Source organism: Folsomia candida, unplaced genomic scaffold (genome assembly GCF_002217175.1).
Source record: "Folsomia candida strain VU population unplaced genomic scaffold, ASM221717v1 Fcan01_Sc008, whole genome shotgun sequence".
NCBI classification, from domain to species: Eukaryota; Metazoa; Arthropoda; class Collembola; order Entomobryomorpha; family Isotomidae; genus Folsomia; species Folsomia candida.
The window spans coordinates 5456249-5479797 of record NW_019091200.1 but is presented as its reverse complement, the minus strand read 5'-3'; the positions used below and the strand labels follow the sequence as shown (position 1 = coordinate 5479797).

At 36.0% G+C, this 23549-nt stretch overlaps 3 protein-coding genes across 3 annotated transcripts; 1 reads left to right on the top strand and 2 right to left on the bottom strand.

The window, feature by feature from the left end:
• Positions 1–329: 329 nt before the first annotated feature.
• LOC110853028 (esterase E4) lies at positions 330–4123 on the bottom strand. Its single transcript, XM_035854466.1, has 14 exons — positions 3868–4123; positions 3695–3789; positions 3473–3630; positions 3243–3386; positions 3107–3173; positions 2960–3041; positions 2750–2892; positions 2534–2590; positions 2291–2473; positions 2072–2227; positions 1335–1670; positions 812–941; positions 576–734; positions 330–499 (listed from the first exon to the last, which is right to left on the bottom strand). Exons 1-13 carry the CDS (start codon positions 3885–3887, stop codon positions 584–586), a joined length of 1722 nt encoding a protein of 573 aa, XP_035710359.1. The 5' UTR covers positions 3888–4123; the 3' UTR covers positions 330–499; positions 576–583.
• A 5392-nt stretch (positions 4124–9515) lies between these two features.
• On the bottom strand, positions 9516–22866 carry LOC110852969 (glutenin, high molecular weight subunit DX5). The gene is made up of 6 exons (XM_022101158.2): positions 22551–22866; positions 15612–15813; positions 15269–15290; positions 12354–12940; positions 11636–12043; positions 9516–11479 (listed from the first exon to the last, which is right to left on the bottom strand). Exons 1-6 carry the CDS (start codon positions 22575–22577, stop codon positions 9981–9983), a joined length of 2745 nt encoding a protein of 914 aa, XP_021956850.1. The 5' UTR covers positions 22578–22866; the 3' UTR covers positions 9516–9980.
• Positions 18171–19398, top strand: LOC110852970 (H/ACA ribonucleoprotein complex subunit 2-like protein). The gene is made up of 3 exons (XM_022101159.2): positions 18171–18433; positions 18721–18793; positions 18870–19398. The coding sequence occupies exons 1-3, from the start codon at positions 18304–18306 to the stop codon at positions 19111–19113; spliced, it is 447 nt and encodes a 148-aa protein (XP_021956851.1). The 5' UTR covers positions 18171–18303; the 3' UTR covers positions 19114–19398.
• Positions 22867–23549: the final 683 nt, after the last annotated feature.

Below are 23549 nucleotides of genomic sequence, written 5' to 3'. Positions count from 1 at the left end.
AATCACACCAATTTTAAAATTGACAGGTTACTGCGTAAACAATGTACATCAAAGTGTTCAATATCGTCATTTCTATGCAACTAATTGATTTGGAGCGTCATTAGCAGAATATGGAAAAAATAAATTATTCACGTGTCTTTGAAAGATTATGTATGATCGATTAATAAGTTGTGATAAAGTCGGATTAAGTATTAAAGTGTCCATTAGTCCTTTGCTGCAAAATAAGTAGTTGACCGAGCAAGTAATCGAAGAGTTTTACGTACTAACAAGATAATGATGAACTATTTATACATATGAAATAAAACACTTATGGGGTAAATCAATACATGCATGATTTTTTACAGTATTTTATTTTTTATCATAATAATCCATTAATGTGAACATAAGTCCTACGGTAATGTCAATAAATTAATAAAGTCCTCCAATTCAGTTTCATCAGTATTCGCATGGTTTTGTCACCAGCAATAAACTTTAATGTACCATTAACATCATACATATTCTGAAAATTATTTTTACTTTTTTAATTATTACAATTCAAAAGTTTCAGAAAAACTCTGTTAAATTTATTTTGTTACTCATCAAATCAATTATAGCAAAGATCTTCATCACTGAATTGACTCCAAAACTGCATTCGTTCCATCACTGCCATTGTGGGGGCTGGTACATCGTTCAATTCATACCAGAAGAGTGATCCCTCTCTACTAATTGGTTCCCATCCAGGGGCTGGATTACTCCTGCATGATTAATTAATTGCATAAAAACAGCTTGGACTAAAATTTCATACTAAATTTAAATATTCATCTGTTTTTACCCCGTAGCTGCAAACTCGACCCAAAATTTTGTCATGCTTCGTGAAACGGAAAAGTACTCTGATTCAACGGGATACTCCGGATAACCGTAATAGTTGAAAAGATACTGTAATTCGTCCGCGTGGGATGCTCCTATTAAATTATGAAAGAAATGGGATAAATTTTTCGAATTTCAATAGCATTTCATTTCAACAGCATGATCGAAATGCGCAAAAATCTCAGGGAAAGTTGGCCACTTAGTTTCTCGAAATCATTAAGTAACAAATTTCTTGAATCAAATTTACAAATTTTTGCACCTTGAAGACTACATGCGACAAAATTAAGCTTCACTTCCATTTTGTGAATGGATTTTAAATTTCCAACGGATGCCTGATTATATGCAATTGATTTTTCATACGTATGAAATTGAATGCAATTATTTTGACAGCTTGGATATTTCCATCAAAATGAGATGCACCGGTAATTTTGTAGAATTTTCACCAATTTCATGCCCTTCGAAATAAATAATTTAAGAATTTTTTTTACCATAATCTCCCGGAGGATAACCAATTAGAGCACCGTCGGCATAGCTCTTTTGTGGTTTCTTGCTCATGTAATAGAGGAAAACTTTCTCGTCCATGGCAGCCATCCATCTCGCCATGCTGACACACGGATGAACAATGTCCCGATCAGATACCATGTTCGTAAACTCGAGCAAAGTTTCATTGCCGACTAAACTCTGGCCAAAGTAGAAGCTTCTGGCGGCGTCGGAAATGTTGGTGGCGATGGGTGACGTGGCGTAAGGATTCATAAGGAGTTGTTGCAGGACGGGGTGAAAGTTGTTGTTCAGATTTTCAATTAGGGCGAGATCCTTCAAGTACACTGGGGCATGAGAAATTATGCAATTCAGTATTTTTCAAGGTTCTTGAGCTCAAAAGTACTGCGCTTTCTTATAAATAAATAACTAAATCTGGTACAATAGTGACCATAAATTCTGTTTAAAACTGGCAAATATGTAAATGTACGAAATTATTTACAGAATCATGAATTGAATTGCGTTTGGAAGCTTAACAATGTAAATTCCTGGGAAAAATTGTCAAAAAATTTATGAAATTTCCCAGCTTTCACTAGAAATAGGAAGAACAGAATCATTTAAATTCTTAACTAATTTTGAATTTGGTAACTAAATCACTGTTCATTATCAACAACTTAATTTAATAGTTCTTAATTAATCTTAATTAAGTTATTTACACATAATTTAAAAAAACATATAAAGTACTCACTGGCAGTAGCCCCAATCCATTCCGAATTGGTCACACCGATCATCCAAGGTACTTTGTTCACCCTTCCGGCCTTGAACAAATTAGTCATCGTGTCTGGGAGAAAGTTATTTTCTGTATCGTTATGACCAGTTTCGACAGTCGCGGCGAAAATGACATCTGTAAAAAAATTAAAATTTAACAAAATACCAAAATTACGAGTTATATGGTTAACAAAATTACCAGTCCCTCGAATTATTTGGAGATCCGATGCGCTCTTGCTTCGAAGACAGTCCAACCATTCTGATGTTCCGTTGCAGCCTGCGGCTTGAACTATAGCGGCGAAGGACTTTAGTTGAGCCTCCCCAGTTTGAACGAGAGGGCCGAAGGGAGGTCCACTTTGGGTTAAGGCGCGGTGAAATAGGCCTGAAAAATGTGAAGCAATTAGGACAGGGATTTCAGTTAAATATGTACACAATTAATTACCCGAAGCCATTGGAGAGGCTAGTAGCAAGTTTACAGATGAACCACCAGCAGAGTTTCCTAAAAATAATTTTCAAAAATTCAGAAATCTAAAAACATTAATTTTACGACTCGAGACTAACAAGGTCCATTTTGCAATGCATTTTATTTAAACTATTTAAAAATGCATTTTCTAAACTATTTCATGCCCTCATAAATTTACATATGAGTTCCACCCACCATAAATCATCACTCTGGAAGGATCTCCTCCAAAAAATTCGATGTTATCTCGAACCCACTTTAACCCTTGAACTTGATCTTTCAGTCCCAAATTTCCCTTAATCTCGTCCGTTTCCGAGCTTAGAAATCCTAATGCGCCCAGCCTTTAAATTAATTAATTAATTAATCACCCATTTATGACTTACTAATCTTAATTATACTGTTTCCTACCGATATTGAAAAGTGACCATTACAGCGTCTTCATCCATAAAATACTTGGCCCCATATCGACTTCCATTCCCATCGGCGAAACCTGCCAATTTTTTAAAACAATTAATTATTATCATACAGTTAATAACATTATTTGCTCTTTTATACCTCCTCCATGGATGTAAAACAATGTTGGCAATAATGGTGCGTCTGGAGCCACGTTTAATCCGGGAAGCTAAATATGCGCATAATTTTAACCTATTTATAATCCTTAATTGGTGAAAGCATAAAATTTTTGGCATGCCTTTGGCGTATAAATGTTCACATAAAGACAGTCCTCCTCCCCTTTGGACTCATCGATGGGAGAATATTTCGACTTCTGGATGCATTCCGGGGCTACATCAGTTTCAAAACGAACTCCATCCCAGCCAGCTGGCGGTTGTGGGGACTATTTTAAATTTGGCAAATTTTGGTTCAATTTAAATAATTTTTTGAATTACACAAATAATTTTAAAATTTGTGAAATTGACCCACTTCAAAGCGAAGTCGAGCTAGAGGTGGGCTTGCGTATGGGATCTTATAAAACGAATAGTAAGTTCGACCTTCCCGACTTTCTGAAACGTTCCACTTGAGCAGTCCTTGCGGAATTTTTAGGACGATTCCATTTTCATCTTTGTTATGAATGATCCCGTCTGACGATCAATATTGTTATATGAATTTCGAAATTTGAGAGACACGCTAAATACAATAAATTACAATCTCCTTTCGTCAAGACAGACTTTGATTCCGAGCTGGAGACGAGCACCCCAAGGAAAATTGAGACTCCGAGAATGAAAAATGACCGTCGGCATCTTCTCCATAAAAATTAAAAGTTTTTAACAACTTCAAAACAAAATTATATAATTTTGGGGCTAAAATGTATGAAAAACCTGGAATTGGCGTGATCCATTTTTACTGGATATTTGTTTGAATTGGTTAAGCTTTCCCTTTTGTCACAATTACAGATAATTCGCTCATTTTATGGATATTTATATGAGGAAACTGTTCAAATCTGCACATGACCAAGATATCAAAGTCACTCAATCCAGCCACATGATTCCAAAAATCACATAAAGTGACAACGTTATCTGGCCAGATGAAAAATGATTGATCTGGTCAGATACAAAAACAAAACTTGTGAGGTGGGTCCAACTCGTGGTTGAAACAATGGCGAATTATTATTTAATTACAAATATGACTAATATTTGCATGATAATTTTATGTCACAAGATTTTCTGGTCACATAATTGTAATTAACAAAATGTTGGGGATTTTAGACACAACAAAATATATTGACACATGTATTTCTATACTTTTATAAGTAATCACATTTCATTACGGCGTGACTGAGGTATAAATAAATGGGATAATTATGATAACTTATTATAATTCAATTATTATGCAGATCCATAACATTTGACTATTACAGATATTGCTCATTGTCAGATTTGACCATTTCCGATGATTATCATGTCATTTAAATCACTATTCTCATATCGCCTTATCGTAAATCTGTACGTTTTATCCTCTTTAAAAAACTGACAAACGATTATACAACACCCAGAAAATTTCTTTCCAGACAGGATTTTCTACCAAACCAATCAATAATTGATTTATTGACGGGTCTCATATTTCTTAAACCATCCCCACAAACTCATAACCGTCTCCGGTAAGCTTTCTTATATAACTTTAGCTCGGATTGAGATTTTTTTCTCTTTTTCACACAAACTCTGACACTTTCTTTTCTTTTCTTTCTCTAAAAGGTTACATGCACAAGACGCTTTGTCTCGAATAAGTAGAAATCCGAACCTGAGATTGAATCTTTCGAATAAATACTAATCTTAAATTCGCTCCACTTGAGGAGTGAAACACCTAAATTGGTCCAAATTTAGAACCAATCTTTGCTTCGTTCGACGTTAGAAAGAATGTAGTGCTCTAATAGTTACCTGAAACTTGAAACGCATGAAATTCCAAAAATTAATGCACTACGGATTAGTTTGAAATTTTATTGTTAATTTCTTTTTGTTTAGTTCTGAATAAAATATGTGCAACTGATATAATTAATAAATTCGGGAATGTTACATATTTTTTTGTGCAAAATGCAGAAAATAAGTAGGATATAAATGTAATGTGTATAAATTAAATGTGATATGTTTTTATAAAAAAACAAGTTATTTTGCAAATACTGCAATTTTATGAATGCATTTTTTTTAATTCGTGTAATAAGTGCATTTCTTGCAGTTTCTTGCAGTGTGGGACATTATAGATGAGTAATTTAAATGCAAAACATTCTTATATATGCAATTCATGTTTGCAATTCTTTATAGTTTAATTAATTTACTTTGGTTGCATTTCATGCAGTTTGTGGAATTATGGGAAATTTTATTTCATGTGTGGAACACTGCTTGGTTTCATAATAGTTTGTCTACTAATGCAGTCCCGGCCTGTAGCTGGTGAAGCATGCCGACTCAATATATCTTTGATTTATGCATGCACAATGTACCAAGTTTCGCGAGAAATTTGCAACTTTGATCGCATACATCACAACTTTCACAATTTGGAGAATTTGGCAATAGTTTTTGGGAACAGTTTTGTTTTCCTAACTTGGACCGGGTTCGGTTTGGGTGATGAGTTAAAATAGTTGAATTTTTGAGGGATGAAATTTGTCTTGGAATTTGGATTTTTTGTACCCAAATTCTGGTTAGGAGTTGAGTTGGGGGCTATGAATCAGTTTAGTTTCGAGAATGTCGGCAGACTTGGAAAAGTTTTTCTATTTTCGCTGTTTTTCAGGAGAAGGGAACCATTTTAGGTGTGCGGATCCATAGATATTTTACATATTATTTTTAATATCATTGTACAAATTGTTTTAAAGAAAAATAGGATTAAAACTTGATTAAAACTAATCCACCAATTATTATTTCTCAATTTTTAGCCCGATGGGTCATCCGAACCGATCTTATCTTTAAACTCATCCAAGCCTTGTGGAGATACGTATTTTAACAACAAATTAGTTAAAATCGGTTCGCTAAAATTATAAAGTTTTTTCATCCTGACTCTGACTGCACTGTAAGTTTTTATAAGTAATGCAACGAATAAATTAGTATAATTGAGTAATATTTTACCATGAATACTCAACCACACATTGAAGCCTTGTACAAAAAATTAACTACTAATTGAAACATTGTCCCCACAATATTCCCAATCAAACCTATTTACTAATAAAATATGACTAACTCTCCACAATATTTTACAAGACTCCAAAATCCAACAAAATAACTTTTTCCAAAAAATACAAAATCCAACAAAATAACTTTTTCCAAAAAAAAAATACTTTTACAATTTATTCAAATCCTGCAGCCTCACATTACGCAATTCCCTTGCCCCTTTTTCTTCCATCTTATTCCTCCTTTCTTTCCCGATTATTTTTTGGCTGACCTATTCCTCCATCGCATCCGCACTGGCTGGCTGGCTGGGTGGATAATATTCTGTATGTAATGTCAGGCATGCACAGAGCGTAAGTGCGGCGGAGAAAGCTCTTTCTTTCGAATGGATTAAATTTTTTGGCCCTTTCTCCTAAAAAGAGACAGTTTTTCTTCCTCCTGTGGTAGTGGATTTGATTGCATGTGAATCAGCCATAAAAACAAACGGAGCGAATCCTAATCGGAAAAATCAGAGGCAATTATCATCGCCATAATGTCAAAATTAATGTCAACCCTCTGAAATTAATTGACTTTCCCCTCTTCGTCCATACCAATAATAACAATATCTTTTTTGGGCACGGGCATATCAAGAAATTGAATTAATGTCGTGTCAAGTCGCAGTTTAGGAGGGAAATGAAATACAAATTTGAGATGGGGGAGAAAGCACTTTGGCAAGTCAAATATTGAGACCCATTTCCGTGTTATTAGGTCATAATCAATTGCTGTTTGGTGTTCTCTAAATAATTTGGGAACACATTTTTTAGCATTTTTTTGACGGATTGTGGATATTATGTTGCAGAGGATTTGGCTGGAATAATTTTTCATGAAATTCGATATGATGTGAGTACAATTTTATTTAGAGGTACAAGTTTGATGATCGTGGACTCGGCTTTAATTTTGAAACAATGCCCATAGGATGGACATTGCTTGCTATTTAATATTTAATATATTTAATAATATTTAATATTTATTTACCATTTCGAAAAACATAACCTACGTAAAATCTAATAAACTTATGACAATAAAAAATAGATTAAATTGGCTATTGGCTTCAAACTCCTGCTAATTTCTAATATTGCACACTTCAGACCCAATTGGAAATTAATTTTTTTCGAATGAATTTTAATAAATATACACTAATACAGAATCCATTCACAATGTGAAATTTAAAATTTAAAAAAAATAACACTACTAATAAAAGAAACTACATAGGTGTATTTCCTATCTTATTTTTACGCTTGTGAAGAAAATATATACTTATAAAAATATATGGCAAAACCAATAAATTCAACAATTTTTAAATCTTTCATATAAAAAGAAAATCCTGTTCTATCATTTCATATAAAAATTTTATCACCTTATCCTTTAGAGTGTATTTTATTACAGTATTTAAACCTGAACATGGCCAATTGACTCCCTCAGCTCTGGGTCGTAAAGCATTTTAATTTCAGCGTGTAAATCGCAGGTAAATTGTATCTTGACATGAACCTATAACACATTACGTCCCATACATATGGCCAAAAAACGACAAGATGAAGATGTGCTACACAACTTGTATTTCATTCCATTGTGCCCTGACTGACTATGACATTTATATTATTGCTCTTCTTTTCTTATTTCTTTACTATTTTTTACGACTCGGACGACCTAGTCATTCTTCGCTCAAGTTTTCGGCAGGGAGCAGAAGGGCAACGTAGTAAACTACGTATATTTGAGACTTGGGTGGTGAAAGTGAAAAGGATTCTCTCCTGCATGCCCTTGCTTTTTGAGTTAGGATTATGTCCCACTTGACAAATGTTATGTGATGTGCGGGGATATTCCGCAAAAAAAACGGCAAGTTATGTATGTACGAGGTCCGAAGTTAGCAGGGTTTTCAATAAGATTTTGAATATCACACGACAGCAAGAATGGTGTCCCTGAATCATTGTGCAAGTTTTGTCCCTTATTCTTCCGTCCCAATTCACGCAGAAAACAACGACATGAACAATTACAGAGCAGAGAAAACTTTACTTTCTGTATCTGCATCCTTGATTCCCTTAATGTTCATTCGCAATAATGCACGGCAGTCTGAGATAATGTCAGATAAGTGGGTTAAGTAGCCCCGGCAGATGGTTCGTTGTTAACTGCTCGTATAAAATGGAGACTGGAGATAATTGAGCAAAGTGAAAAGGGACGATTTCAGCAGAAATAATAATTAACTATAATCTTCCCTGTCCAGTTTTACTTTTAGAAATTTCGAAAATATTTTCCTGACCAATTTTTCCTTAAAGAAATAAGTATGTCATACTCTACAGTGTGAAACCCAAGATGACTTTCACCATGTTTTTTTTTATCCGAGCCACTTTTCGACCATATCTGCTGACTGAGTTGAGGCAGGAAATGCCATAAATGGGGAAAACGATAATTTCCAAGTAAGTGGAAACAGAATCTGAAAGGGAAGAGTATCTTTGTCTCGGTGGATCTTCACGTCGTGAAGGAGCAGAAATCTCGAGTGGATCTCTGCAGTCGTGGAAATATAGAATGTAATGGCTTAGGTCAAAGAGAGAGGGGGAGGAAAAAGTGAAAGTATAACGATAATGGCAACGACCACAACACACACCATCATATTCTGCTCGAGAAAATAAAAGAGGCAAAGTCAGTAAAAAGACGGGTACGAAAAGTGCACTTTTCTATTGTGTCGGTCGGCTTCGAGATCAAAACTGTGTTAAGACAACGAGAACGAGGACATCAAGATGAGATGAACAAGGAAGGCCACCCTGGGGAATTGGTGGTTCGGTGTATGTAAATTAGAAAAAAAATTCTGTGGGATGGATGGATGGATGGATGGATGTAATTATGTTGGGGAAAGCGATAAAAATACGAATTTTTGGTGGTCGTACAGGTCTGTATCATGATTTATTAATGGGTATTTTGTAAAATTGCAAAATTCTGGCTCAAATGGGATTGGCAAAGATATGTATCAAGATTCGCAAGTTGAAATGAGTATGAAAATATGATTGTGGACTTGATTTCGATGCAGCAACATTTTGCAACTAAGGTACAAATGATGCAATCTTTAGTGACCGGAGTGATTTGTGACAATTTTGCGAATTTGGCCAAAATGCAATTATTTTTTTACTTAAAAATAGTAAACTAGTATTTTACACATTTTTGTAATCTTTCAAATTCCTGAAATTCTTATTTTTTATGTAAGCCAACACTTATGTACTGCATTCTAAATATAAATCATTTTTATTAGTTTACTCCCTCATTTAACATTATGATTAATATCTCGCAAAAATCGTGACTATTTTTCTCTCCATGATTTGTGAATGGGAACGATGCACAAAAATCAAAAGTATTTCATTCTCGTATTTTTATTAGTACCGTTTTTATTTTGTTTTATTTTATTGCCTCACATTTAGCGCATCCTTTCTCCTACTTTCACTCTCGCTCTCTCTCTCTCCGTTATTATTGTCTGGGGAGAATGGAGGAGGGAAACACGGAGAAAGAGGCAGAAATAAGATAAGTGTCGATTAACAGCATCACACGCTTATCCGAAATGGGATCAATTATTCCCAATTGATCAATTCATCTTCTTAATTAAAACTGTAAATCAACTCAACAACTATCGTACAAAATATTGCATTACAAAAAAAGAGAGGAGAGAAATTCTGAACAGTTTTCAAGCTAGACTGGAAATATTGGGTAATAAATGGAGTAAAGATATTTATGAAGTACACACTTAACTAATAATTAATTATGTGTCTCTTAATTAATTAATTATCCTATTAATTAACTAAAGATTAATATTTTGCACACCTCTAATTAGACTTTGCTTCCCCCTTACTGCTCGTCGAGGAAGAAAGTTTTCTCTCCTCGCCACCAAAAAGTCCAGTCGAAGGTGACGATGACGATGAAGACGAAGCTGGTTGGACTGGTCTCGCTACTCCACCACCGAGTTGGACACTTTGTCCGGAGGAGGATGGACTTTGTTGGAGACCGGAAGTAGGTCCACCACTTGTGGCACCGCCTAACCCAGCACCACCACCGCCACCGCCGCCTAAATATTGTCCCTGTGTGGGGAATCTGCCCGGAACAAAGCCTTGAATTTGTGGAGGTGAGAATCCTTGAGGACCTCCTTGTTGCGGACCTCCAAGGCCTTGTTGTTGTTGAGCTTGCAAAATTGCGGCTAATTGTTGCTGAGAGAGACCTTGACTTCCTCCTTGCGGAGAGAATCCATCCCCACTGGTTGGACCTCCTTGTTGGAATTGGCTTGCGAAACCTTGTGGTGGTGGACCCTGTTGGAATCCTGGTGGGGCGAAACTTCCCTGTTGAAATCCTTGCGGGAGAGATTGGAATCCTCCCTGGTTTCCGAAACTGGGATTGAAATCGAATGGGAATCCGGAAGATTGAATGCCCTGATTTTGACCTCCGGCTTGACCACTTTGGCCCTGGAACTGGGGTGGAAGTCCGCCTTGAGAGGAGAATCCTTGCCCTTGGAATTGTGGAGGGAGACCTTGCGAACCTTGAGAAGAGGGGAAACCTTGACCTTGAAATTGATCTGCTTGGTTAGTTAAGGGGCGTTGTTGAGATTGTGGTTGTTGCTGTTGGAAGTATTGTGGTGGGAGTCCTTGACCTGGTTGACCTCCTCCTTGGGGAAGAAATTGAGGTGGGAATCCGGCCGAAAAGTCGTCAGAATCACCGCCTTGTTGCGACGTGAGGACGTATTGACCTTGGAGGAGTGGGTTTTGTTGGAAGGAACCGCCTCCTTGTTGGGATTGGAGAGATGGCCGCGACTGAGGTGACTGACCTGGTCTCAAGAATGCTTGTTGAGGAAAACCTGGTTGTTGTTGACCTTGGAATTGACCTCCTGGGAATGCACCGGGAAATTGACCTCCTCCTCCGCCTCCAAGGTATTGTTGCTGTTGACCTGGGTATGGACCTTGTTGTTGGGCGAAAAGTTGTTGGATTTGATCGTCCGTTAGTTGAGGAGGAAGTTGACCTTGTTGTTGACCTCCAAATGGGGAACGGCCTGGTTGTTGCTGTTGGAATTGTTGTTCTCGGTTATTTACTTGTCCACCTTGAAGGATTCCTTGTGGTCCGAGGATCTGGGGTCGATACGTGCCTGCAGGGGTTTGACCTCGCCCGTCGCCAACAGCTTTAACGGCGACGCCTTGTTTCTCTTGGGCTGCGGTGGCTCCTCCCTTGCTGTTGGAGGAGAGGGAGTTGGGATGGTCGTCGACAAATCCGTCTTCGTCGGCGTCTTCAGAGAAGCCGTCGAGGTCCACGTTTGGGACGTATCGGTCAGAGGGTGAACCTCCTGCGAAATTGTGGAAATTTTGTGAATTAGTTTTTTTTTAATGTCGGAAATCTAATAAAATTAACTTTTGAAATTTTTTAAATACAGTCGACATTTTCGGAATAAATTTCACCTTTTGTCATAATTTTTACACGTCAATTTTTGAAAATTCTTTACCTAGTTGTCGGCCACCCTCATACGACTGTTGTCTGCTCGGAGGAAATCCGACATATTGACGTCCCTGTTCTTGTTGTGGCGCAAATTGGGCTTGTCCTTGTTGTGGGAAGTATTGCTGTTGTCCTTGTCTCTCATCATCTTCCGGTGGTGATCCTCTAAACTGAATTTGCACATTTGGTGGGGAACCATCTCCTCGGCCTTGTTGAGGCCTGGTGGAATATCCGGGTGGAAAACGACCACCTCCTCCTTGAAGACTGGGATGACCTTGGCCTTGCTGAGGGTACGGGTAACGGTCGTCGTCCTCAAATTGTCCTGCGTAAAGAGATGGGAGAGATTGTCCCGAGAGGGGAGATTCTCCTTGACCTTGTTGAGGTACGTAAGTCTGGGGTCCGTATCCTGGGGGGAATCCTGTCAGCATATTTTGTAAAATTGTATTTATTTCAAAATTTCAAACATTCTAATATTACCGTAAGAAAAAATTTGAACAAAACGATGTAAGCTTTTTAAAATAGTTCTGAATTTTGAAAATTTTGGACGAATTAGATCCTCTGAAATGTTTTACATATGCCAATATTTCTAATTCAAATATCTGTAATTATCATTAATCTATCAATTTTATACGTCAAAACTTATTTCGGCGTTAAGTATCAACAAGTTTACAGAAATTTTATCTTCTAAATTTTTAAAAATAACGATTGAACATCTCTTCATAAATTACCCTGATACTGCGGTGGTGGTGACCCCTGACCCTGTCCGGCATACTGCTTCGGCAACGTCGAAAATCCCGGTTGCTGCTGTGGCGCATAGCTAAATTGCTGTGGGCCCCCTTGACCTTGACCTCCTCCTAATTGATGCGACGGAACATATCTCGGTCCCGGAGTCCCTGCCAAACTCGGTGGTGCCCCAGATGGCTGCGGTCCTTGCGTCACTGCTCTAAAATACTGCCCATTATTGACATCCTTCTGTCCCTCAGGTTCATCATCTTCCTGTTCACTCTTGTCCCCCTGCTCGTCATCATCTTCCTGTGGCGAGGTCACCTTGTCCGACGTCGTTTGCGCCGAGGAAGCCTGATCGATCCGGGATTGCAGCGCGGATGGGAGCACAATTGTCGGGGCGGCTTTACTTTGTCGAGTAACGTATCGCGGCTGTGTGACCTGTCGTGGTGCTTCGTCATCTACTTGAGGTTCGTCCTCGTGACGATCCGTCTTTTCTCCGGCCGTGTATTCCATAACTTTCAATTCTCCGTTGGCATCCACATAGCCGTACTTTCCCTTCACCACTCCGTCTTTTGATCGAGTCTCGACTCTGTTGAAGGAGAAAAAAATCATGCCATAAAATTAAAATCATGCCACAAATTCATCCCAGTAGACGAATCCCCGTCATCATTTCAACATCAAGAAGAAGGTTATCAATTATTCACGAGATTATTATTACGCCCTCGTTAAACTTTATGTTGTCGGTGTCTATCCTTGAAAAAAAGGGTAGGAAGGAAAACATGTCCCAGTTTTGCCAAAACGTAGTTTATGTTCCCATTTGACCACAAAATTGAATAAAAATCAAGTAAACATGTCTCCCCGGAAGATGGATGGTGTCTGATATTTTTTCCCCTGGCTGGCCACCTTGAAACCTTTTCATTTGGTATAAAAGTATAAAAACGGGACCAATTTCCTTAAGTATCAGGCGAGGATGTAGTTGTTCTTCACCTTTGCCCTGGTAGGAAATATTGCAGATTATCAGATCCGCATTTGCTTTCTAGTACTTTCTCTGTCCCTGGTCGAATTGGTAAAATGAAGCCAAAACCATCCACTGCAGAAAATGTAAGAGATCAGATCCCCCTGCCAAGCAGAGAGAGGGAGAGAGAAAGTCCCATTATTATAATGTATTAAGGACGAGGTAGACTTTCACTGGGTGAAAGTGGCGAAGACAAAATAAATTGGAATCAGTCCAAAATATCAGACACAGAGGAAAGTCCAGCCCAGTTGTGTTGGAGGAGAAAGCAATTCCTTTTATTTTATTTTATTGATTATCGGGCCCATCTCTCGGTATACGTATAGGTGAAGATAAGGAGTTATCTTGCCTACTTATTTTAAGAGTGGGATATGAGGTGTCGACTTTCGGGGTAGGGGACATTTATTTTTCTAAAATTACTGAAAATCTCGACTTATCTGCTGACTTAGAGGCGAGGGAAATGTTATCGTTCAAAGTGGTGGACAATGGCCAAGGGAAAAATTAATGAAGGCTTTTCTTCTCCTCTTTCGGGATGAATTACGTTCAATTAGTTTCCAGAAATGAAAATGATATCGGTTTTATTGGGGAGAGGAGAAAGCGGAAATAATTGAATAGCGATTGAGTGAGAGAGATGATAAAAACTTATTATTTTTCTTGTATTGGTTTGGTGTGTCTCAAAATTCGATTAAAAAAGTCCAAGATTTCATTCAATTTCGGATTCAGGGGATCCTTTGCTTCGTTCGTAGTGATTAATAACAGTATGACTCCGAGTCTAAAGAAGAATTAGGAAGATTCATCTTCATTTTTGCAATGTGATGTAAGTAAGCTAGGAGAAAAGCAATAAGTGGACGTAATAGTGTTCGGCAAGGACGAGATTGAGGGGAAATAAACAAAATGGATAAGAATGGGTTATCATTCTTAATTTAGACGCACTACGACATAAAGTTTTTTACATCTCAGTTTTTGTTTAAAAATGTTAATTATTCAACAAAAAATTATTCGGCGTTGCAGATTACCAAACTGAAAATTGGAGATTCAGCGATGTGACAGGATATAATTCATAAAATTGATGAAACTGACTTTCACGAAATTTTCATTTTTTACACCTCCACCACGTGCTAAATTGATTCCACATGTGAAATGCATACCACGTGCGAAATGAATCCCTATCTGTACATTTCCTTATATTTCTCTCCCCTGCATTTCTCCCACCTTATAAGAAACGCCACCCTGTGCGTGGACCTTGTCCAAATATCCAAAGTAAGAAGAGAAAGTCAGCCTCGTCCAGCAGTGACTGGATTCCATCCCAATCTCCAATAAAGAATTATGAGGCTGAGCTCCGCATCTTTCTTTAGTATGCTGGATGAGTGTCCAATCCAAACAGGGCCACTCTCCACCAACTTTCTCTCCTCTCTCTGGTAGCTTATCTTACACACGGGATGAGGACTTATCATCAGAGAATCATCATCCACCAACCAAGCACTTTTCAGGTAGTGCTGGATATACTTATTAGCACTGGTGGAGACTGAATAAAGTGTATTTTGTGAGAAACTTCGCTCAAAAGTATCCGAATTGAGGAAGTAGTCGAGTGGAAGAGATATTTAATTAAGTTATCTGCTCTCTCTCTCTCTCTCTCTCTCTCCTTCATCGTCGGCTTCATCTCGGCCACAAGTTTATTATTAGTTTCTTCTCAAAGACCGACTGTCTCTGGTTACCTGAGACGTTATTGCGTAACGCAGGGAAGGAGCTACGTACGTTTCACTTTAGACGCTAGTTAAGTAATGGGATGACAAACCGAGACATTGTGTAATGCTCGTCGTAATTTAATAACTCAGTAATTAAGTGGGTCTTAATTTACAGGGATAATTTTAGTTATGATGATGATGATGATGTTGCACGACTAACCTGAAAGATCCGTCGTCCGCTTCTGTAAAAATATAAGATAAGAGGGAAATCAGTATAGTTTTTTTTTAATTTAAATATGTATTGTTTCATTATATTATTATTATGGGGCTCCTCAGACACATCTCAAAAACTTCGAAATACAATCTGAGTTATATTTCGATAAAAAAAACCACAATTTCTCAAAATTTACAAATCGGCGTTAAAGTTATGTCACCATTGATTTTGATTTCGTTATTTTTTAAAAATTACTGCGTCATATTACGCATTCAAAAAAAGATATTAAATGAAGTGAATTTTGTATCTTAATTTAAATTGGTTTAATAAATGTGCATTATTTTCTCACCGTATCCGAAAGTGTAGCTCCCGTCTTCATTGACTTTGTTGATTTGCTTCATAATTTTGGCATGTTTGGGATTCTCGGCTTCTTGGAGGGGGGTGAGGGCAGGTTTTCCTTTTGAGGGGGAGGAGGACTGGAGAGAATTGAGGGCTCGTTGTGAGGTGGCGTCAACTGTGCTGATTGCGAGGGCACAGGTGAGGCAGATAACCTGCGTGGAGTAAAATCAGTTGAAAATAATTATTAACGTGCTAAATTTATGTTTAATTTTCTTTATCCGTTCCGTAAGTAAATGTTGCAGTGGAAATTGGGCAGCTAGATATTTTTTAGTGTGTTCTGTCGGATTTTACATTTTTTTACTAGAGACACTTTTCATAAATTAGTAGAAAGTTGATTTAGAAATATTTTGATGGTTCTTTTGAAAGTTAAATAGGTGAGTTGAATTTGATTACCGTAAATTTTGATAAATACATATGGATGAAAATAAGATTTTGTTTTTGATATGTTCTAACGCCAAACATATTATTTGGTAGGAAATTTATAAAATTTTAATTAGACAAGATTGAGTTGATAATTCAATCATAAATTCGATATCATAACCATTTAAATCTTTCTCGTCTGACTGTGTCGCATTTTAACAAATATTAAAAATATTTTTTTTCAAAATATATTCTTCTGAAGTTATACACTTTTAAATTTCCACACATTCATGCATGATTCTTCCGAATCTGCGTCCCTCATTTCGCATGTTGGCACCAACACCACGACGAAAAATACGCTTTCATCCTCTGATATGGATTTGAAACCCGGACGAGTTCCAAGATTTAGGAGAAGCATAAACCAAACTAAACTGAAATAAAGTGAGACATGTTCCTTTCTTGTTCTTTTCCCCCTCTCGAGAACAAGTCCCAATCCCAATTCCCTTCATTCTCCATCCTCGGTTTTACCCGTTTTTTATTTTATTCCTCGTCCTCAGACTCTACGTTTTATTTTTATTTTTTGCAGGCCAACAATGCGAAATGCAGGGATGTACTTGTAGTGAGAAGACACAGACAAAATAGAGTTACGTCCAGTCCTATTATCTCCACATTATGAATGAATGTTACTTGCCAACAAAAGTTACGAGACAGCCTTAATCGTGCTCGAGTCGTAAAGAAGCCGAGTTTATTCTTTTTGCAAAATTCATGCGAATAGTAAAAGCATGTTTCATTTAAAGAGTTGTAATTTTTTGTGAATTTTTTTTAACGATTGAGTATTTTTAGCAGTTCAGTCCAGATTTAAAAAGTTTGCAAAATTAAACGATCCAGTTTCATTTACAAAATTGCAAATAGGTCAATTACATACATGGAAGAATATTTAGGGTCACATTACAATAATTGCAAATTGTGAAAGACTATGCAGATTTTTGCACAAATTCATAAATTTCTCCTCCACTTTCTCTCACTTTCTCTCTCTCCTCCCAAAGAACTTTGCTCGTGGTATAAATCCTCCGAAAAAAAAGTCAACCTTCTTCTGGAAATCTATGCAAGTCTAAACCACGATAAAAATGCAAATGTTCTCCTACTTGTTCTTCTCTGGAAGAAAAATGGTGCAATTGGGTTGACACTAAATGTAGCCGAGTCAAGGGACTCAACAAATCCCTGGCAGGCACTTGTTTCCGCCTGTCCCCTGCCTACAAAAACCAAGCCAAGTCGAAACCCAGGGCTAGATTGGGACACGTAATAACATCAAGAACGTAACGTTTCGAATATTAAAATAATTTCATGGCCGACTAATAAAAGATAATTATGCGAAAGGTATGGGGATTTTACGCGCAAAATATTAATTAAGTCACATCATGCGTTTACAACATATTTTGCGTTTTTAGCAGAATTACGTAAAATTTCGTCCATATGTATGATAACTTTTCTTGTCGGGTCGGAAGTGTCATTTCCGTTCCTTAACTCTGCATTCCCCGGAGGAAGGAAGTCTGGATGTGGTGGTTGGTAAGTAAAATGTGATGACAAAAGCGGGTGACAATGCGGAGTGACAAGGAAGAAATCATGACACGGCTATGAAGAAGATGATTTTTTTGTGGGGAAAATCATGTTTTGGAATTTTTTGTGGAGAGAGTAAAATACAAATTGCGTAGAAGCTAAGGATTGAATAATTTCAGTTCCGTAACGTAAAATTTTGAATATCGGTAATGTTGTGGTGGGTAAAAAGTGGTATTTCTGCATGAAAAGAGTAAAGAACCTGGAATTACTGAAACACGATTAAAATTCTGCTTTATTTTCTAACTTTAATGAACTAACTTCAATTACTTTTAACTAATTATTTTCTTAATTAATTATCTCATCTCATATCATTATCATCTTTCACGACTTTCACCAAGTTCCTGAATTCTCAATAATGTTATCATCACAATAATATAACACGTCTAATTTGAAATACTCACTCGTAATTTAATTGCATTCCTATGCAATCTGATAATAAATAAAATGTTTGTTGCAAATTAAATTCTCATCTTCGCAAATTGTGAGATTGCAATTATTTTGCATGGTAAGCAATCTGCACTTGCCCCGAGCCAGCGGGTAGAGTATCAAGCCGGATCATCTCCACGCGTGCACTGTTCACTTTACTCACTCTGCTCTGAATTATATTAATTCTAGTGCTTATCGTTACTTTTCCTTATCGACGAGTTATCTAACTTAAAGACAAGATGGGTGACACGGAAGTTGAGGCGAGAGAAGACCTTCCCTATGAAACCAAGGTGGCGAGGGCATCAATCATTGCGAAACCAATGGCTTCAAAAAAATTATCAAAGAAACTCTTCAAACTTATTAAGAAAGGTGAGTTTTATAAGATTTGAAGTGTAAAATTTAATATTATTGTTAATTATAATTGAAATTATGCTCATTTTAAATTGGTAATATCACGAATTTTCTAAATTTCCTAATATTTGTGTGAAATAAACACTTGAGAGCAATGCATACATATTTACATGTAACAAAGTTCAGATTTAAACACATGAAGCAATTTTCTAAAGTAATTAACTTTTCTTCACGTACAATTACTGGTTGTTAAATGTTCCCAAAAAATCCTAGTTAACAATTAATTAACCTTGCATTTCTTCCAGCTAACAAGGAAAAATACCATGTTCGGAGTGGACTGAAGCTTGTGCAGAGTAGGATTCGAAAGGGTGAAACTGGGTAAGTCAGTTATAAACAAACTGACAATTTATGTATTTAAAGAAAAGTAATTAATATCTATTTATTCCTTGATCAGACTCGCCGTCTTTGCCGGAAGTGCATCCCCCATCGAAATCATCTGTCATTTACCCGCAGTGTGTGAAGATAAGGCTATCCCGTATGTCTACGTCCCAACTGGGCGTGATATCGGGACTGCCATGGGCGTCAAGAGGTCCACCCTTGTCGTGCTTATCAGACCCCATGCAAATTACCAAGAAGCATACGATGAATGTTTCCATGAAGTAAAAATGTTGCCTCCACCACCATCCGTTGAAATGTAGTAGTAATACTAGCGGATTTTAAACTTTAATTTTAATTGGTTCATTCTTCCTATCGTTTTTTATATATTTTTCCGTAAAATAATTAATAATAGCATTACATGACTTATTAGTTACATAAATTAGTATAGAAATAAGACGACCTTTGTTTAAAGAACGGGCGAGAGATTTTAAGAAAGATTTACCTTTTCTTCTAGCATATCTATTATCAAAGCGTACTTTATATTTACAAATACGTAGTAAGTAATAAAAAAGGCTAAATAATCACAATTTTCCATGCTACATAAATTATACAATATAATGGAAGATTCTATTTCTTGTTAATAATTTTCCTTCCTTGAACTTGCATTTCCACTTCCCCAAAAAAATAATTCACAATTTTTAGCAGTTATTACCATCATCATCCCTAATTTAATTATGAATCACCTTCGATTTCCCATCCCATTAAGAGAGCCACGGTTCAGCTCACAATTAGCCGGTAGTGCAGTTTAATTAACTCAATTCATTCATTTCCACCCTTACCAGCCAACCATGCACCACCTGCATACATTACTTACTTACACACTCACTATCAAAACTTGTGTATATAATTGTGCATTATCTCTCTCTTATTCTTGAGAAAAGAATGAAATAAAATATATAAATCATGCCTCGTACTTGAGACGTGCATATAAAACCTTGAACACTGCGAAGTAAAGTCTATTCATTCAAAGAAGAGATTTCAATTTTCTGTTGGTTTAGATGAGTGGTGTTAAAATAAAATAAAATAAAATAAAAATAGCTACACTATAGCCAAGAAAACAACCAAGTACTTCGTTCTTTTACGCAAAAAATAATACAATTTGCTAAATAATGGCATGAAAATGACTCCCAACTCCGCAGTACTTTGGCATTATTATTACTATTACCTCACCTCTAAATCTCAATTCACATTCACAACGACGACGTTTCTCTCTCACAAGAAGACAATTAGTTAATTGCACTACTTGCACTTGAAGCTGCTTGCGTAGATAAACCATGGTGGATGGATGGATGGAGAGGAAATAAAATCTGTATTATCTTATCCTTTACATGTAAATGGAGGTAAATTAGCCGTGAATTTGCGGTGTGACTTTTTTCCACAAACTTGACAAGAGACCTTCTTTTAAATTTTTCCATTTCAAGATGACTCAAATCTCGGTTGGATTTTTCGTGGAAATTATTTTGTTAAAGGTCACGCAGCAAATTAAGAAGAGTAAACCTTCCTATGCAAACCAAGGCATGAAACCAAATCAAAATTATTTAGCAGGTGATTTGTATGTACTTCCCAAGAAAGAAAAAAATATGTAAAAAACGCTCCAGACAATGAAAAGATTAAACAATGGAATCAGTTTTGGTGTACAAAAAAAAATCAACCACATCTTTCTTACATAACATTTTGGTAAATGAGTTAAAATCCGGTAAAACCTTTCTCATTTGCAATTTGAGACGGAACGAAAGGAATTCTTGGATTAAGTTATCTCGTGTGGTTTGGCTTATCGAATCAATGTTTGTTAAAGGGAGAAAAAGTGTGAAATTTCTTAATGAGATTGAACAATGAAGGATTTCATGGTAAAAAATATAATTATTTGTGAGGTTTGATCTGCGGAAGAATTTCTGGATAGTATTATTTACTTGGACAATTTGTACTAACTGAAGTTCGTTGAAGTTTGAATGTGCTAATTTTGCACAGCATTTAAATCGAAATGTTTTGAAAAATGTTCAGATTAAACGTCGGTTTGAAAATCTGAGAAATTTTAAATATTCATATGAGTCAAGCAGGTATATCTGAGAGGATTTCTATAAGTCTAATAGCTTATAGTTAAGATAAGTATGATATATGATATTTGTATGTATGCATATGCCTACTAATCGAAACATTTTAAAACAATTATGCAAAGTTTGTGTTACATATTTACTTTTTAACTTCTATAATAACTCAAAATGAATAAGTTTGAAGTTATTTTAAAAATTTCTAGAATTCTAAAATTTGAGTATAGGTGATAGATTACGTTTCCTTCTTAGCGTTGAAAATAGTATAATAACAACAAAAATAGCACAATTTACGAAATTTGCATAAAACTATGTACGAATAGTTGACATGATTTTTTTCTTGCATGTTTTTCACACACTAAATAAACAAATTACTATCCGGAAATGGAATCTAGTTTAGCTTAGTTTAGCACTCGATAAATTAAGACTTACTTAATTTTAATTATATAACTCAATCTAATTATGGAATGAGGGTCTACTTATATTTATAAATTGGATTAATTAACTCTGTCTTTAGGTATGTTGCTTAATTAATTCCGCGTTACGTATATTCATACATATGAAAAGGAAAAGTAAATACATATTTTTAGCCACTAACACTTTATCATATCAAGATAGACATATATGTACATTCGCAGAATCGTATTATGCCACCTGCCACAATATAATAAACAAATAATGATACACATTCATAATCCTGGGATAACTTTGGCTACAAGAATGTGCACACATAATTCTGTAATTGTGTATCTTGTAAGATTGTTGCTATTGTGAGTCACCTGCGCATGCATATTGTTAGTCTTGGTCTGTCGAGTTTTTACGGTTAAAACTTGATAAAATACAAATGTATGTAACACAAACACAAGCATTAAAATAATTATTATGCAACTCATGCACCTCTTGAATTACATATTTATATAACTCGCTCTGAGACATTTATTTAGTAATTTGGAATGTAAGTAATGTAGCTCAGTTTTTGTGTGTAATCAAAATAAAATGACACGAAATTGGAAAATCGTCCATATTATTTCATTTCATGCATGATTTTTATGTACATAGTTTCATGAAATCGTATAAGGAATCTTTATATGGAAAGATTAGTAATGTAATAATAATTGATAGTGTTTGGATCTTAGCAGATACTACACATTTATGGCAATATTAAGTAAGTAAAGTAAGTGCCCTATGGCTGTCGAATGTGAAATTAGCCACACTTTTTTACGACTGAAATCTCTAAAAATTGACAGAATTGGCTCGACTTGGTGGTACCATTGATTTACTATTTTGTATGGTACTCTGTTGTGGTATGCAAGTAACTGCAGAAAGAGTGAATGTCAAGTTTAACTTTTGGCATTATAATTTTCATGCTGTTTTTTGGAAGAATTAAATATTATGCAATTCATCCCGTCACGAAGAATCAATTCAATTCCATATTTGTGAATACGGCTCGTACAAGTGGTATGTTTTTCATGCGTTAAAAATCGAAATTGTAGAAAAATGACCCAGTTTCGCAATTCAGCAAATTATGATATATAAATTATCAAATTGTCAAGATTTAAAGACACTATTGGAAAATTCAAAATATTAATAATTGCAAGTAAAATTTCCAGATGTGTCTTGATGTCTCTATGTGGATGACGTTTACTTACCCCAACTGTCGCCATTTTGAATTCCATGTCGAAAAATCTTCTTGTAAATATGACTTCCAAATTTCCAAATTTCTTGGAAATCACGAAATATATTTTCACAAAAACGTTCCTTAATTAATTCTTTAATGTGAGTAAAAAAAAGTTAATGGTCCCCCAAATCGTGTCGATGGACCAGCACGGAGACTGACACCAAACTAGTGAAACCAAGTTGTCGAGCCGCAGAGCAAGAATGAAATGATCTCTGTCGCCACTGGGATGATAATATGCAACAATAATGGAATGGACGGAAAGGGAGACTTGGTCGTGGTCGTTGCAGCTTTTCATGCGATATTGAGATGACGACTAGGAAATTACGGCACAAACAATCTCCAACAATGCGAAAGAACTTACCTGAACTATAACTAACTAACTATAACTTAAGTAACTGGCTATTATTGTACTCTTCACCTTCTTCATTCATCATATCCGTATCGTAAATACGTCTTAACACAATGCAGCCAGACATTTTTCCCATGGAGGACTTGATATGTATGTAAGTAAATACCTGTCGCTATTTAAAAAATGTGTGCAAAAAATGTGCAAAAATATGTCATACATATGCACATATCCGCGTAATGAGTCAATATCGTAATATACATTTGGTCAAAAAAGGAACAAGAACAATGATATTATCAGTTTAGAGTAAATATTAGCGGCGTGCTAAAAAATTACCAGGTAGTAAATTGTAAGTTCCTGTAGCGTAATTTTAGTATTTTAAGGTTCTCGTCGTCAACATAAAGTAATGTTAAGTAAAGAGGTAGAAATTCTTACGAGATTTGCATAGTTCTTGTTTTTTTTCTTCTAAAATTTTGTGAACCTGAACATTTACTTGCTTATTTTTACGAGTTTTTTTTTGCAAATGGTTAAATGAGGGACGAGACAATGGCAGGTGTCAAGTCAAGAGAGACAATGACACTCCAGTTTTAATGGGCAGAGATCCTGTTGAGTAACCAGCTTGAC

Bases quoted from the DNA above. Each gene is read 5' to 3' on its own strand.
- LOC110853028 (XM_035854466.1), bottom strand. From the start codon at position 3,887: ATGGATCACGCCAATTCCAG. The intron at 3,631-3,694 runs GTAATTTATTGT...ATTGATCGTCAG, and splicing joins TGTCTTGACGAAAGGAGATT to ACGGGATCATTCATAACAAA. The intron at 735-811 runs GTAAAAACAGAT...TTAATCATGCAG, and splicing joins GTCGAGTTTGCAGCTACGGG to GAGTAATCCAGCCCCTGGAT.
- LOC110852970 (XM_022101159.2), top strand. From the start codon at position 18,304: ATGGGTGACACGGAAGTTGAGGCGAGAGAAGACCTTCCCTATGAAACC. The intron at 18,434-18,720 runs GTGAGTTTTATA...CATTTCTTCCAG, and splicing joins CTTCAAACTTATTAAGAAAG to CTAACAAGGAAAAATACCAT. The intron at 18,794-18,869 runs GTAAGTCAGTTA...TTCCTTGATCAG, and splicing joins ATTCGAAAGGGTGAAACTGG to ACTCGCCGTCTTTGCCGGAA.
- LOC110852969 (XM_022101158.2), bottom strand. From the start codon at position 22,577: ATGGAATTCAAAATGGCGACAGTTGGG. The intron at 15,814-22,550 runs GTAAGTAAACGT...TACTCCACGCAG, and splicing joins TCAAAATGGCGACAGTTGGG to GTTATCTGCCTCACCTGTGC. The intron at 12,044-12,353 runs GTAATTTATGAA...ATATGCTGACAG, and splicing joins ACCACCACCGCAGTATCAGG to GATTCCCCCCAGGATACGGA.